The sequence below is a fragment of the Diaphorina citri genome, unplaced genomic scaffold (assembly GCF_000475195.1).
Source record: "Diaphorina citri unplaced genomic scaffold, Diaci psyllid genome assembly version 1.1 scaffold346, whole genome shotgun sequence".
Lineage (NCBI taxonomy): Eukaryota > Metazoa > Arthropoda > Insecta > Hemiptera > Psyllidae > Diaphorina > Diaphorina citri.
In genome coordinates, this window is record NW_007377781.1 from 98,720 (window position 1) to 115,890 (window position 17,171).

General features: G+C 37.9%; 1 protein-coding gene across 1 annotated transcript; it reads left to right on the plus strand.

Moving 5' to 3' along the window:
• Positions 1–6,748: 6,748 nt before the first annotated feature.
• LOC108251840 (E3 ubiquitin-protein ligase HECTD1-like) lies at positions 6,749–13,165 on the plus strand. Its single transcript, XM_017443500.2, has 3 exons — positions 6,749–7,573; positions 11,314–11,497; positions 11,601–13,165. Exons 1-3 carry the CDS (start codon positions 7,397–7,399, stop codon positions 11,699–11,701), a joined length of 462 nt encoding a protein of 153 aa, XP_017298989.2. The 5' UTR covers positions 6,749–7,396; the 3' UTR covers positions 11,702–13,165.
• The last annotated feature ends 4,006 nt before the right edge of the window (positions 13,166–17,171 follow it).

The window sequence follows — 17,171 nt, forward strand, 5'->3', positions numbered from 1 at the left end:
AGAAAGAAAAATATGATAGAAGCTCACTACTCTGAAGAGAAGGAAGAGTAAGGAGGAGGAGGAGGAGGAGGAGAAAGAGAAAGAGGAGGAGAAGAAGAAGGATGAGAAGGAGAAGAAGAAGAAGGAGGAGGAGAAGAAATATGCTGAGTGCAGAGTTATTTACAAGAGCACTTGACTCTATCCGTATACTTGTAGGATATACGTGGAAAATAAGCTTCAGCATGTACTAGGTAGGTAGGTAGGTACCTTCTTGGCTAAGTGCTCATGTTAAACTCTTTGTGTCTTGCTGTATAGCTTGTATAGATATTAGGGTTGAGATAGGATATAAGTAGGTATAGATAGATAAGATACTAGTACATACTAAATATGTATTTATTTATTACGTACGTATTTATTAACATTAAACTTGCATAGGTAATTACGTGCTGGGGGTAAACTACACACTAGTGCCACTTATTATTATTATTAACAGTTTCATAGCTCAAAGCTATAGCATTTATTTACATGAAATACACAAAAATTTGGTACAGAATAAGATACAAAAATTTGTTAGCCCTACTGAGGACGGAAAAAGTAGATTAAGTACATGGAAAGAAAAGAGGGATGAGGTGTAGAAAAAGAAAAGAGAAAGAAGGAGAAAGAAATAGGGAAGAAGGTAAACAGAGAAAGGGAGACAGACAGGGAAGAAGGAAAACAGAGGGATGGTGAGATAGCACAAAAAGGTCCGGTCCGATGGTATCTCTCAGTTATCTCAGCGGGGGAGAGAGCCCGATGATTTATTTATTTATGTTTTAATTCTAAAAATTTCAGTCAATCAGATTGCTTAAACCGAGTTTAAAACCTAAACGGAATCTAAACTCACTTTGTTGCCAACGGCCTTAAGAACTAAAGTGTGAGAACTGTGCAGGACTTACCCTTCAGTGGCCGTGTTGGTGGCACGCCATCGGGTCATGCCTGCTTGGGCCATTGCCACTCCATTAACCTGCAACATAAAGAAAAACACACCATAAATAAATTTGATCGAACCGAAGCAAGGTAAAAGTTTTCGCTAATCGATTATATACAATTATTTGGTTATTTGTAGAAATCAGAAAGCAATAACTCTCGAACGGTTTGGCCGATTTGAAGGTGAAAGAGATGGAGGAGGAGGAGGAGGAGGAAAAAAAACAAGAGGTAGAAGAGAAGAAGGAGGAGGAGGAGGAAGAAGAAGAAGAGGAGGAAGGAGAAAGAGAAGGAAAATATGGGGGAGACAGAAGAAGAGGAGGCGAAAGAGAGAAAGAAGGAAAAAAAATCGAACCTTTCAGACCTGAACCGGACTGACTGTCGCAAAAACCATACAATTTCTAATTTCTATACAACGAGGAAAAACCATGTCGAGATTTTTCTCTCTCTCTCGAAAACATAAAAATCCAGCATACAAAGCTCCAGACTTACAAAACAATTGAAAAAAATTAGCATATGAAGATGAAAATACGGGGTGGGCCACGAAAAACTGACACTATAGGTACTAATAAAATAAACCTGATGAACTTTGGACTCCTGGTGTTTACAGCTTTACACAATCCGAGGTCTCTTTATCAAATACTCAAGCTATCTTTTCCCCCCTTCGAGGGTGCTTCAACCCAAGCTCTTGGCTAGCAAAAAAGTCCACTAATTTATTTCGTAACATTTCGTCTTCTCTTCTCGGAGTTTCAATTTTATTAGACCACGTTCAACACATTCACATCACTATCATGCCACCCAGTATAAACGTAAATGAAGTCTAAAACGCACGAGAGAGTAGAGTGTCATTGAAAATTACATACCTTTTACATATTTCCCCCCGTGCAGTCTAATTAATGAGAGACGCTCTCTATAGCGGTAAAACCATGCAGTTCTCGGGGAAACTGCAAGCTCTTCAATGTCCATACAGTGCCTGGGTGGTAGGTAAAAATTGGATGTTGGGATTATTGAGATATTTGGAAACTCCTATAAATAACACAAAGAAAGGGCATTTATTCATTTTAGTATTAAATGGTATGGTTGGGTTCCAGGTGGCAGCTATCCTTCAATCACCGGGCGAATGGATGATGACGCCTACAGAGAAAGAAAAGTGTGATTCAGATGAGACTGAACCTCGTGGTGACCCGGAAATGGCCACTGCCTATTTAAAACATCTCCTCCCTGTATTCTGCAGCACATATCAGTCTACTATGATACCTTCTGTCAGGTGAATTCATACTTCTCATACTGTTTTACAAAGATTACAAAACTGATGAGAAAGAAATACCTTGGGCCAAATTAAAAAAAGGCCTGCGGCGCTATTTAAAGAGTATTTGTGTTGACTCTTATACAAGATTTATGTGCTGGGAGGAGTGTGCCGGGAAAAGATTGGAGTCTTGAGAATTTTGCCGCAGTAGCAACAACTTTGAGATGTACTGGTGTAGAGCCGTTGTCAGTGTTTTTCTGACGCTCCTTGTATAAATAATGGTAAATTATACAAAGTAAAATACAATATTAAAAAAAGGAAGTGAAAATTACAATATTTTCAAAATTAAATTGAAATTGACCATAAAACTAGAAAATTCAGTGAAATGAAGTTGAAACAAAGTAAAATCATTTTTGTGAGTTTAGATCACCTAAAATTCGGAATGTGATAGAATCACAACGAATCTCGTCATGCCTGTATGGTGCAGAATTGTGGTGTCTCATTTGAGAGATAATTAGTTGTAAAAAAAATGATCATATAGATAAAATCTCTTTTCCGAGATAAAGTTATTTTTTACGTAGATATCACGCCGCAAAATTTGCCCGCGAAAAAAAACGCAATTCAAAAAAATACAACTTGGCAACACTGGCGTGTGACGTATTACATACATATCGCCCGAACCATAATATACTTCTATTTTTCCCTCGCATCGTATCTGGAAGAGTGGCCGGGTGGTCATATTACTTTCTATTCGATCACTCATCCTGATATCAACCAAAGTCAATGTTACTTCGGACTTAGAAAAAAAAAACAATTTTTTTGATACTTTATATGATTCCTTATTACACGGGGAGTATTTTAAGATAGAAAATTTTCAACCAAAAATCGGCCACCGTAGGCGAGCGGCTCAGGCTCGGGAAAATTTTTCAAATAAAAAGAAAAAGAAGGTTCAATTTTTGAACATTTTGAACGATCCCTTATTACATGGGGAGTATTTTGAGATAGAAAAATTTCCACCGAAAATCGGCCGCCATAGGACCCATAGGCCCTACGGGGCCACCAAAGGTCTGATCGGGCTGAAGATCCAAAGATCATATTCCCTTTGTGTTGAAAGTGGGTGCAACATTTCATCAAAATCGAACAAACCGTTCGAATGTTGTAGCGCAACAATCAAATTAAAGGAAAAATCATATTGAATTAAATTCCATTACCCATAAGAACTTAAGAATACTTCAAAGCTATAGCATTTATTTCTAAACTTATAAGTATGTAATGTATTGTGCCTTTAAATGACCACCAAATAAAGGTTTGTTTATTTATTTACCCATCCTTCGCCGTTCTTTCCTCTCCTCCTTTTACCCCTTCTTCCTCTTCTATTCTCATCCTCTTTTCCCTCTCTCTTCTTTCCCCATACCCTTTTACCCATATCACTCACCCTCCTCTCCTCCTCCACCTTTTCCTCCTTTCACATCTTTCTCCACCTCCTTCTTCCTCTTCTCCTTCTTTTTCTCCCCTACTCCTTTGTTTCAGCATCATATTTTGATTACTTAAATTTTCATTATTTATAGATTCGGGGGAGTGAAATAATGTTTTTATCCCAAACTTTACGACTCAAAAATTCCCCGCATGACTCAACACGACTCAAAAGTTGAAATGAGTCAGCCAGGGGAATGATCTCAAACATTACTTTTATTTCGTCAAAACATCATCATTTTTGTGTCATTTTCCGCAGAATAATAATCAAGAATGTGCATGCGAGCTGCTTAGTTCAGCTTGTTTTTGATTTCATTACAGCAGTAAAAAAAAAAAAAAAAACAGTGGCGTCTATGACATAGTAAACTGATGGAATTCACCAGAACCAAGTGTGCAAACGGCCCTGATCGGACCCAATTTTGAATGCCCTCCTTCCTCCAAAGCCCGCGCGAGGAGTCCCGGGGCATTTATTGTCCTGCAGGTGCCCTCAAAAAATGTCCGAATCAAAATTTCGAAAAAAAGGCCCCTAATGATGCCCTAATCAAAACCAAGTGTGCAAACGGCCCTGATCGGACCCAATTTTGAATGCCCTCCTTCCTCCAAAGCCCGCGCGAGGAGTCCCGGGGCATTTATTGTCCTGCAGGTGCCCTCAAAAAATGTCCGAATCAAAATTTCGAAAAAAAGGCCCCTAATGATGCCCTAATCAAGAAATTTATGCTTTTAGAGAGGACACTAAGAAATTTATGCTTAAAACAATTCAAATTCTACTTTTCATTTTAGAAATTCAGTTTATGTAATACGTTCGTCATACATTCACATTCAAAACTAACAGCATAATCAAAATCATTATCATTACCTACCTACAAATCCTAGGATCAAATACCTAAGTAATCCAGGTAATACCTAGGTATTTAACTCTCAGCAAACATGTTCTTCTTATTAATTGGTCTAATACTCATAGATTACTTCACAGTCTTAAATACGTTTGTAATTTATTTCCCATAACAGCAATTAGCGCACTGATATTTGATTCAATTCATCATTAGAAAGAATTTAAGAAGATCTCCATCTTCATCCGTAATTAATTAATAGTGAAGATTTCATTTAGGAAGAATTAACTATTGCTATAACTAGTACGTATAAATTGTATAATGGTATTTGGTTCCCATTGTAAACACGGGCAGCATTTCACTAAATTCCTCTTACAGTACTCTCACTTTCCACTAGTAGAATTACACATCTACTAGCTAATCAACTAATCATGTAATCTATCTTTATCTCTATCTTTCTCTCTCTCTTGTTATTGTTGTTGTTTTAGCGGCTTTAGCTTTCGCCGAATGGCAATAGAAGAATAAAGAAAAGGTATCTTTTCGTATCTGCTCTACACCGGGGTGATGATCTCTAGCTCTGGCCATGTTAAATTGGCTGGCTCGTCCTGAACTGCAGTCAACCATCGTGAGGACTTGTGCTTGGTTTTTAAAAGTAGAGAGAACCCTTTGAAGAACTGCCAGCTAGCTAGGCTGGTTAGGGTTAGCTGTTCTCCTCCTTGTTTATAGTCCCACAGCCAGACGCTAGTCTACTCTCTGTTTTACGTCCCCTAGCCAGACAACGTTCTCTCTCTTTCCCTCCCTCTTTCTTTTTCTCTCTCTTTCTTTCCAAGGAAACAAATTTCCCACCCAGAAAGGCTCCAGTGCAGCCATTATCTTAGCTCTTAGGGGGAGAAAGTTCGCCCATCTTGATGTGTCGTATAACATCCCTCGTAATTCATAATAAGGGAAAATGTCTCTCCTCTGTATACGTATATAAAACATCAGAAGCTCCCATAATTCATCGTCCTTTAGTTTAGTCTCTCTACTCGACAACAGAAAGCCTGGTTCACACTGTAAAGAGTGAGTTCTAAGAACTTCAGTAGAACTGATCGAGGTTGAAATGATCACTTTTTATAATCTTTTCCTCTAATAAGATAGGATATCCTTTGAAAGATAGAAAAAAAACGATGGATTTTGGAGTTGATATAATCGAGGTTCTACCGTATTCTTTTTTACTAAGTTCAGTGAACTACTCAATTGACAGTGTCTTAAAGATCCTGAAATATGTAATAGAAAAGAACTTTTTTAACTATACATATTTTTAGTGTGTGGAGTGTGGACTACTCATACTAAGTCATTGGTCATTGAGCGTAACACATGTCTTCAACTTGGTATACACGGAGTAGGATCTGACTCTCTGACTGACTAGTTCACTAAAAAGAGTAGGGGGGAGAAAGAGAAAGAAAATGAGTTGGAGGAGAAAGAGAATAACGAGATGAAGGAGGAGGAAAAGGAAAAAGAGATGGAGGAAGAAGGAAGGACGTGAAGGATAAATTAAAGGAGGAGGAGGGGGATATAATGAAAATGTGAAGAAGGAAGAAAGAAGGTGTAGAAATAAGGGAAGAAGGAGAGAGAGCTTTTTGTCTTAAGAGAAATTCAACGAACTTTACAGCGTGCGATGGGTTCCGAGAATCTTTACATCTTTACAACATGCTGGAAATTCAACGTCTTTTCTCTGAACTAACTAATAATTGAAGGCTTTCAAGCAAAGAAGGGACTCCTGTTGTGGCCCTTTTTAAATGATACGCCTTTTTTAACGCACAATGTTCTTAAAAAATAAGTCCTAAAACCATGTTGATATTCTCCATAATTCACAGACCATAAGATTTTGTAAAATCCTCCCAACTCTTTTCATTTTCAATGGAAATCAGCAAAAACTTCAAAGCTATTTTACTCAAATTCCGTTTTCAGGCCCCTCTTACAGAGAGCCCGTCAAGCTTGTTGTGCTTTTGACAAGACTTTGAACATTGACAATATTAAGGTAAAACCCTTGACTTTGTAGCAAAGCAAAGGGATGCAGGGGTCTTAAGCTTTGAGCTTATCCTTGGAACAGATTCCTTGTAATCCTTATACGAATAGATTATTCTCCTGAAATCTCCTGCTATCCTTATACGTATAGATTCGCTAAAAGCTTCTTGACTTGGAATTCAATTTAGACCTAAATACTTTACCGTGTATACCTACTTAGTTGGAAGCAGGAAGAATATTTTTTCAACGCCTAAAGGTGAGAATCTGAAATTTAAGGTAGTGTTTTATCTTTTAAAATCCCACTAGTAGTTACCAAATTGAGGTCGGAGCCAGGGTCGGCCCCAGGGGGGGTCAACTTCAAAATCTTAAATGGAAACCCCCTATTTGTAATACATCAACTGATCTATTGAGAGAAAAGAAAAAAAAAACTGGATGTGTGTGTTGAGTGAGAGAGTGATATTTTTGACACCCTCTAAGTAATGTTGAATTTAATATTTTAGTTATTTCATGTTGTCTTTCATTTGACACTATTTGGGCTCTTCTACGTACAATAATAGCTGAAATCCAAGACATTCTTTAAAATAAAATCTCGAGTCGCTTTTATTGGATGTGGTCCCAGAAGAAAAACAGTTCACCTTGAGTCCGCATGTGTTTTAAAAAACCATTGAAGTTAGCGGTTCATCACTCTCCATTGAATCAGGGAGAACGCGTTTGTTGAAATCTCTGTAAGCTTAGTTATTATTATTAAACCTAATTAGCGACTCCGATTCTCATCCGGAGCGAACTTTATTCTAAATAGAAAACACTCCCATCTTGATGAAGTAAAGGATTGTTTTTCCTCTTATTCTAGGAAGATGAGGATGGTCACCTTGTAGTGCTTACTATTATTCAATCTCTTATGACAAAAGCCCAGGCCATATTCCTGGACCATTTCGCACGACTTGGCATCTTTAGTAAGGTTCTGCAGCTAGCAGGGGGGCAAGAAAATGGGACAATGGCCAAGGCAGTTCACACTGAGCCAGACAAAACTCCTGATATCGATCCCAACACTGAAGATGTGAGGGAGATATTACAGGTAACTAAATTTATTGACTTATGAACGCTTATAAAGTTATGAAATAGGTAACGACAAAACTTATTACCTTTATATGATACAATGGATACACGTTCCGGTTTTGATCTTATCCGACTCGAGTTTCGTCCATCTCCGTGGACTTTTTCAAGTTAGTCGGATAAGATCAAAACCGGAACGTGTATCCATTGTATCATATAAAGGTAATACGTTTTGTAGTTACCTATTTCATAACTTTATAACCTAGGATGTCTAATATAAACATACTCGCACTTCGTGCTCGGGAGGGGGGCGAAGCCCGCCCCCCTCCACCCCCGGGGGCTTCGCGTGTTCGCTACGCGGAGTTGCGTATACGGTCGCGCTGCGCGCTCCCGGGGCTTCGCGGGGATTTTTGGTGGAAAAATTTCTATCTCAAAATACTCCCCATGTAATAAGAGATCGTTTAAAATGTTCAAAAATTGAACCTTTTTTTTTTAATTTATCAACCAAAGTCAATGTCCCGAGCCTGAGCCGCCTACGGCGGCCGATTTTTGGTGGAAAATTTTCTATCTTAAAATACTCCCCGTGTAATAAGGAATTATATAAAGTATCAAAAAATTGGATTTTTTTGTATTTTTTTCTAAGTCCGAAGCAACATTGACTTTGGTTGATATCTGGATGAGTGACTGTCCGATTTTTACCAAATTGTGATAGTCTTGTACCTTGGACCATTCCAAAATAACATACCAAATTTCATCACTCTACAAATTTCATCACTCTACGACAAACCGTTCTTGAGATATTTTGTATACCACCTTTTCCCAGCCTTGATTCCTACGTGCATGGGTTAGCGATATCTAGGTATGACGTCAGACGCCGATACAGTGTTGCCGCTACGAGTCAAATGACTCGGTTCAGATGCTCCGGGTTTCTATCGTCGTATCTTCGAAACTACTGTATGGAATTTCCTCAATTTTTTTTTCAATATTTTTTTTAATCTTACGTTCTATCGTTTTAAGCGCTTAAAAAAAAAAAAAAAAAAAAAAAAAAAAAAAAAAAAATGACCTTAAAAAAAAAAAAAAAAAAAAAAAGAAAAAAAAAATATGAGACACCTCAATTTATTCTTCCTAAAGAAGCACTAGTTTATATGCGATGATTCACTCTGAGACTCAGACTCCTTGCAATTTGTCGATACTTCCTAAAAGTGTCCATTGACATATTTTTTTTAAACTGTCTATTGATTTTCAGAAAAGCCAGTTTGAATTTATTAAAGAAGATGGTTCATTATATTCAAGGCTCTCTACTTGTTGAAATCTGTAAACCAGATGCTCCTACGTATAATCTGGGCACTATGCTTGTCGAAGTCATTGCTGTAGTGTTGGATAACGAGGTAACTAATACAGAGTGTTTATTTAGTCCTGTAGTGTTGGATAATGAGGTAACTAATACAGAGTGTTTATTTAGTCCTGTAGTGTTGGATAACAAGGTAACTAATACAGAGTGTTTATTTAGTCCTGTAGTGTTGGATAATGAGGTAACTAATACAGAGTGTTTATTTAGTCCTGTAGTGTTGGATAACGAGGTAACTAATACAGAGTGTTTATTTAGTCCTGTAGTGTTGGATAATGAGGTAACTAATACAGAGTGTTTATTTAGTCCTGTAGTGTTGGATAACAAGGTAACTAATACAGAGTGTTTATTTAGTCCTGTAGTGTTGGATAACAAGGTAACTAATACAGAGTGTTTATTTAGTCCTGTAGTGTTGGATAACAAGGTAACTAATACAGAGTGTTTATTTAGTCCTGTAGTGTTGGATAACAAGGTAACTAATACAGAGTGTTTATTTAGTCCTGTAGTGTTGGATAACAAGGTAACTAATACAGAGTGTTTATTTAGTCCTGTAGTGTTGGATAACAAGGTAACTAATACAGAGTGTTTATTTAGTCCTGTAGTGTTGGATAACAAGGTAACTAATACAGAGTGTTTATTTAGTCCTGTAGTGTTGGATAACAAGGTAACTAATACAGAGTGTTTATTTAGTCCTGTAGTGTTGGATAACAAGGTAACTAATACAGAGTGTTTATTTAGTCCTGTAGTGTTGGATAACAAGGTAACTAATACAGAGTGTTTATTTAGTCCTGTAGTGTTGGATAACAAGGTAACTAATACAGAGTGTTTATTTAGTCCTGTAGTGTTGGATAACAAGGTAACTAATACAGAGTGTTTATTTAGTCCTGTAGTGTTGGATAACAAGGTAACTAATACAGAGTGTTTATTTAGTCCTGTAGTGTTGGATAACAAGGTAACTAATACAGAGTGTTTATTTAGTCCTGTAGTGTTGGATAACAAGGTAACTAATACAGAGTGTTTATTTAGTCCTGTAGTGTTGGATAACAAGGTAACTAATACAGAGTGTTTATTTAGTCCTGTAGTGTTGGATAACAAGGTAACTAATACAGAGTGTTTATTTAGTCCTGTAGTGTTGGATAACAAGGTAACTAATACAGAGTGTTTATTTAGTCCTGTAGTGTTGGATAACAAGGTAACTAATACAGAGTGTTTATTTAGTCCTGTAGTGTTGGATAACAAGGTAACTAATACAGAGTGTTTATTTAGTCCTGTAGTGTTGGATAACAAGGTAACTAATACAGAGTGTTTATTTAGTCCTGTAGTGTTGGATAACAAGGTAACTAATACAGAGTGTTTATTTAGTCCTGTAGTGTTGGATAACAAGGTAACTAATACAGAGTGTTTATTTAGTCCTGTAGTGTTGGATAACAAGGTAACTAATACAGAGTGTTTATTTAGTCCTGTAGTGTTGGATAACAAGGTAACTAATACAGAGTGTTTATTTAGTCCTGTAGTGTTGGATAACAAGGTAACTAATACAGAGTGTTTATTTAGTCCTGTAGTGTTGGATAACAAGGTAACTAATACAGAGTGTTTATTTAGTCCTGTAGTGTTGGATAACAAGGTAACTAATACAGAGTGTTTATTTAGTCCTGTAGTGTTGGATAACAAGGTAACTAATACAGAGTGTTTATTTAGTCCTGTAGTGTTGGATAACAAGGTAACTAATACAGAGTGTTTATTTAGTCCTGTAGTGTTGGATAACAAGGTAACTAATACAGAGTGTTTATTTAGTCCTGTAGTGTTGGATAACAAGGTAACTAATACAGAGTGTTTATTTAGTCCTGTAGTGTTGGATAACAAGGTAACTAATACAGAGTGTTTATTTAGTCCTGTAGTGTTGGATAACAAGGTAACTAATACAGAGTGTTTATTTAGTCCTGTAGTGTTGGATAACAAGGTAACTAATACAGAGTGTTTATTTAGTCCTGTAGTGTTGGATAACAAGGTAACTAATACAGAGTGTTTATTTAGTCCTGTAGTGTTGGATAACAAGGTAACTAATACAGAGTGTTTATTTAGTCCTGTAGTGTTGGATAACAAGGTAACTAATACAGAGTTCTGAAATTTAACTAGTTTAATAGAAAAACCCATTGCATACTTTTCAAAATTGCAGGCGCATTTGAAACTTGGGGCGTGTACCTCCTTTAGGAAGGATTTTCGCAACTTTTACTATAGAGTTGACCCCCCCTAAAATGACCCCAAAAACATGTGGTTAGAGTTTTTGCACACTTTTTTGAATCACCCTGTATTTTAGATATTTAATAATTATGAACGCTTGTCGATATAGCAACTTATTGAAAGCAGTTTTGGCTTTTCATTCTGAATTGGCCTAATACTTGGTGGTTTTGCAGGGTAAAGCATATCATTGGAAGGAGTGGTGTCTAGTTCGAGGCAGGGATTGTCTCTACGTTTGGTCGGATGTGGCAGCCCTAGAACTGAGTAATGGCTCCAACGGCTGGTTCCGGTTTATATTGGACGGAAAGTTATCCACTATGTATTCCTCAGGAAGTCCGGAGGGTGGTAGTGATAGTTCTGGTAAGTAGATCAATATTCCAACTCCTACCAATGACCAAAGTGTACCTATATTTCTCTTGCAAGTTACAATAGATTTTTTTTCTTGTTACATTCTGCACACCAGGGAAAGCACGATCCACCGAATCCATAACAGCAGAAGGTGAGTTGCATTCGATCATTTTACATTTAGTTCCACAAGTGGTCTATTGTCGTTACGAAATCTGAGATAAGTATTCGACATTTTTTACGTGATTGTTTAACAAGTTCAACTAAACCAAGTACATAGTTTAAACAGATTGTAGTAAACTCTACAGTGGTAAAAGGATTTAATAGGTAGTCTAGTGAAGATAATTTACCTACCTACTCGTATACAATCAACTCTTAATGTACAGGTTGGGGCGCGGCAATTTCCTTTTTTGAAACGTCAATTGAAAAAAAAAGCTCTGATTCCTTTGTGACTTCTGTTGATGGATTAGCATCAAGAAATGTTGGGAATTTGACTTTATGTTGTTTTGAGCCGTACTCCATTCAAATGACGACCGCCATTCTCGATACACTGATGGAGGCGATTTCTGAACTTTCTCTCTACTTTCTTCAACATTGCTACCGGCAGACGGCCTATTTCTCGTCGGATGTTTTGCTTCAATTCTTCAAGGGTTTTTCTAAGATCTTGCTAAACTTCAGCCTTCAGGTAGCCCCATAAAACCCCGAAGAGGAACAAAATAACGAAGACGAAACGCGCGCTGCACTGTTACTATAGGCTAAATAAGCCTATAGTAAAATATAGTATGCTTTCCGCTGCTTTGTTAAAATCATTTTTAGGACTGAACTACATTGAAACATAAATTTCCATCTTTTTTTTTTATCTGCTGAACTTGTCATAAACTTGGCTAATTGCATTTGCGGCTGCACAGTGGACGTTTCAAAAAAGGAAATTGCCGCGCCACCCTGTATTCCCAATTTTCTATCTATTCAAACAAAAGGGTGTCCCAGTAAGAACGCAAGATTTGACTGTTTAATTAAGCATGGTTCTCCATGGAATAAAATGGACTTATTAGATGATTTGAGAAGTAAACATTCTGAAATTTTGTATGGAATAATAATCAGACAGATAACTTCCTCGACTTTAATGGTACATTCATTTCCTTTTGGCAAAATTTTCGATGACAAATTCGAGAAAATCAGGCTGTTTCGTTGATGCAACTTTCAATGCTTCAAAGCTTGTGGGTTTGTTGATGTAAACCTGTGACTTTAGATACCCTCACAAAAAAATAGTCTAGGGGGGTAAAATTACATGACCATGGAGGCAATTTCTCGTCAGAAAAACGAAAAAATGACACGACTAGGAAAATGTTCACGCTAAAGTGATAATGTGTCGATTTTATTATGCTAACGCGGTGTTGAACAGTTTTAGACTACATGATGACTAATTTTGATATGTTTACAATCAATCTGTCAAAGATTGGGCAAGATAAAGCAATGCATAAAAAAGTTATGACCCTTTCAAATCTTGCGTTCTTATTGGGACACCCTTTAGAAGGATTTTAAGGTTTCGTTTTTGTTAATTTGTGCTAAAATCTCGTTGAAAACTTTGTGGCGCTCACAACAACACTCAACACAAAATATAATCTTACATAGAAAACGCAGGTTCTCGTTTCTCCACAATTTCCATCTCTGAAGTATAAATAACACTTCCAAATTCCTGGCCAGCACCTGAGAGCTATGTCTAACTGATGAGTTCCAATAAGAACGAAACGCGTGCGGCTGCTCTCAGGTGTTGGCCAAAACTTGAAGGGATGGAGACTGTGCTATAATTGTTGTTCATATTTAATTTTAATAATCTAGGCGCACGGCAGTGCGCCAGGCCAAGTTCCGGCCTCAGCACGCCAGTGTGTATATTACACGAAACCTTTCGAGCCATTTTTACCCCTATCATAACTCCATTAATTTGGACCATATGTTAAGCTATACTTGCTTGTTAAAGGAAGGGGTAGAAAAGGGGCCTAGAAAATCGCTTATTTTAAGACTGACTGACTCACTGATTCACTCATTAAAATTATGAAGCACTTCCCGATGTCGTAGAAACTTGAAATTTGGCAGGATGGTAGGTCTTGATGAGTAAATAAAGGGACTCAAATAAATAAATAATTGAACGTGAAACCCCTAAAGAAAAACATAGCCAAGTTGAAATTGAGAGAAGGTTGAAGGGATTGAGATTCATCATTTTCAGCAGACACGAAAACCTGGGAATGCAGACTTGGCCTTAATTTTCTGATCTCACCACTTTTATAGGACGACATTTTTGGATAGGATATGTATTTCTAGAAACAAAATAACTTTTTTTTCAAGGCCAGCCTAGTTAGCTTAGTTGGTAGTGCGTCTGCCTTGTAAGCGCTAGGCCGCGGGTTCGATTCCTGCCCGGGCGGATTTTATCCTGATGGGATAATGTTCGTTCTCGGAACGGCTGGCTTTCTCCTATCCTGTCTTCCTTCTCTCTTCGATTTCGGGACGATAAGACCATAGCAGTTAAAGTTCCCTCTGTCAAACCTCTTTAAAAAAAAAAAAAAGATACCCGCGTCCAACATAGGACCCGCGTCCTCCATAGGACCCGCGTCCTCCATAGGACCCGCGTCCACCATAGGACCCGCGTCCACTATAGGACCCGCGTCCACCATAGGACCCGTGTCCTCCATGTTCAGGGCATAAGCCCCAGACGGTCTCCAACCACCCCTTACAACCGTCCCAATCCTCCGAGGTGGCCCCATGGCCACCGATCGCTGGTATTCGTGAGGCACCCCGCGGTCCTATACCATACGTGGCGTCCCTCGACCCACGACTATGTGGAACACCTCTGTCCACGACGGCTCAGGCCCGCCCAATCAGTCTATTTGACTTAGAATATCTCGCCTGTGGCGACACTCCCCCGCGGAAAGTGATTTCTCTATATTGTCGCTCGATATCAACCACGAGTTCATAAATAGACAATAGAAACATATAGATATAGGCATATTATCATGGTGCACAATCTGAAAGAGAAAATCGAGTCAATCCTCGATATCTGAAACAGAAAAGATTTAAGAATTTAGTGTACCATCAACACTAGCGACATGTGCGAAACATATTCCAAGAACAAACAACATTAATTTTGAATAATAAACATAACGGAGCTTTATTACCAAACAAAACAAAATAAGGGAATGAAAGCAAAAAATAAAAAATAACAAAATAAGTCTTTTCCTTTCTTAGAAAAATAATTGAAAACTTCAGTTTTCATATGAGATCCATTAATCATGTCGTATGGGAAAAAGAAAGTATTTACATAGGAAATGAAGGTAAGAATCAACAAATTTAGAACCCATCTAGTCTTAAGCTTTGAGCTTATCCTTGGAACAGATTCCTTGTAATCCTTATACGAATAGATAATTCTCCTGAAATCTCCTGCTATCCTTATACGTAGGTATAGATTCGCTAAAAGCTTCTTGACTTGGAATTCAATTTAGACCTAAATACTTTACCGTGTATACCTACTTAGTTGGAAGCAGGAAACTTTTGAGTCACTTTTGGACTTTGGAAAATCATTTTCAAGGCGCTAGGTGCAAGGCAGAAATTACCTAATGTGATGAAATTTCAAAACTGGAAAAAATACTTAAATTTTCTTTCATTTAAAATGGTAATTATAATGAAACCCAAAAAAGGCTGATACTTTTCTTTCATTCGTTATTCTTTTCTTTGTCGGGGGGGGGGGGGGGGGGGGTAATTATAATGAAACACAAAAAAGACCGATACTTTTCTTTCATTCGTTATTCTTTTCTTTGTCGGGGGGAAAAATCAACTTGGGGCAAAGCAGAGGAAACAAAGGGAAGAAAAGAAGAGAAAAAAGTAAAGAGGTAATAAATTTCAATAAAACTATCAAGAAGGTTGTAGGCATAGGAATGGGGGGCACCCTATTTCGTCTGTCGACTGAAATGGGGAGTGTTAACAGAATGAGCAGTGCAGCACAATTTAGAAAATTTGTTAGCCCTACTGAGGACGGAAAAAGTAGATTACATGGAAAGAAAAGAGGGATGAGGTGTAGAAAAAGAAACGAGAAAGAAGGAGAAAGAAATAGGAAAGAAGGTAAACAGAGAAAGGGAGACAGACAGGGAAGAAGGAAAACAGAGGAAAAGAGGGAGAGGGAGAAGTAAAGAGAGACACAGAAACAGGGAAGAAGATAAACAGAAGGATGATGAGAAGCACTAAAAGGTCCGGTCCGATGGTAATATCTCTCAGTTATCTCAGCGGGGGAGAGAGCCCGATGATGCATTTATTTATGTTTTAATTCTAAAAATTTCAGTCAATCAGATTGCTTAAACCGAGTTTAAAACCTAAACGGAATCTAAACTCACTTTGTTGCCAACGGCCTTAAGAACTAAAGTGTGAGAACTGTGCAGGACTTACCCTTCAGTGGCCGTGTTGGTGGCACGCCATCGGGTCATGCCTGCTTGGGCCATTGCCACTCCATTAACCTGCAACATAAAGAAAAACACACCATAAATAAATTTGATCGAACCGAAGCAAGGTAAAAGTTTTCGCTAATCGATTATATACAATTATTTGGTTATTTGTAGAAATCAGAAAGCAATAACTCTCGAACGGTTTGGCCGATTTGAAGGTGAAAGAGATGGAGGAGGAGGAGGAGGAGGAAAAAAAACAAGAGGTAGAAGAGAAGAAGGAGGAGGAGGAGGAAGAAGAAGAAGAGGAGGAAGGAGAAAGAGAAGGAAAATATGGGGGAGACAGAAGAAGAGGAGGCGAAAGAGAGAAAGAAGGAAAAAAAATCGAACCTTTCAGACCTGAACCGGACTGACTGTCGCAAAAACCATACAATTTCTAATTTCTATACAACGAGGAAAAACCATGTCGAGATTTTTCTCTCTCTCTCGAAAACATAAAAATCCAGCATACAAAGCTCCAGACTTACAAAACAATTGAAAAAAATTAGCATATGAAGATGAAAATACGGGGTGGGCCACGAAAAACTGACACTATAGGTACTAATAAAATAAACCTGATGAACTTTGGACTCCTGGTGTTTACAGCTTTACACAATCCGAGGTCTCTTTATCAAATACTCAAGCTATCTTTTCCCCCCTTCGAGGGTGCTTCAACCCAAGCTCTTGGCTAGCAAAAAAGTCCACTAATTTATTTCGTAACATTTCGTCTTCTCTTCTCGGAGTTTCAATTTTATTAGACCACGTTCAACACATTCACATCACTATCATGCCACCCAGTATAAACGTAAATGAAGTCTAAAACGCACGAGAGAGTAGAGTGTCATTGAAAATTACATACCTTTTACATATTTCCCCCCGTGCAGTCTAATTAATGAGAGACGCTCTCTATAGCGGTAAAACCATGCAGTTCTCGGGGAAACTGCAAGCTCTTCAATGTCCATAATATCGTCGCCACAAACACGAAAAGGCGTAAGTGCGAAAATCGCGATTTTGAGTCTTCTAGTGAATTTTAAACCCGTGAAAAGTTACATTGATTTTAAACTTGGTTTAACTCTATTGGATATTGGATTAGGCAATCTGATTAGCATATAAAAGCTTATATCAACAAAAGGGGAGGGGGGAAGGAGAGAGAGAGAGAAAGAGAGAAGGAGAGAGAGAGAGAGAAAGAGAAGGAGAGAGAGAGAGAGAGAGAAAGAGAAGGAGAG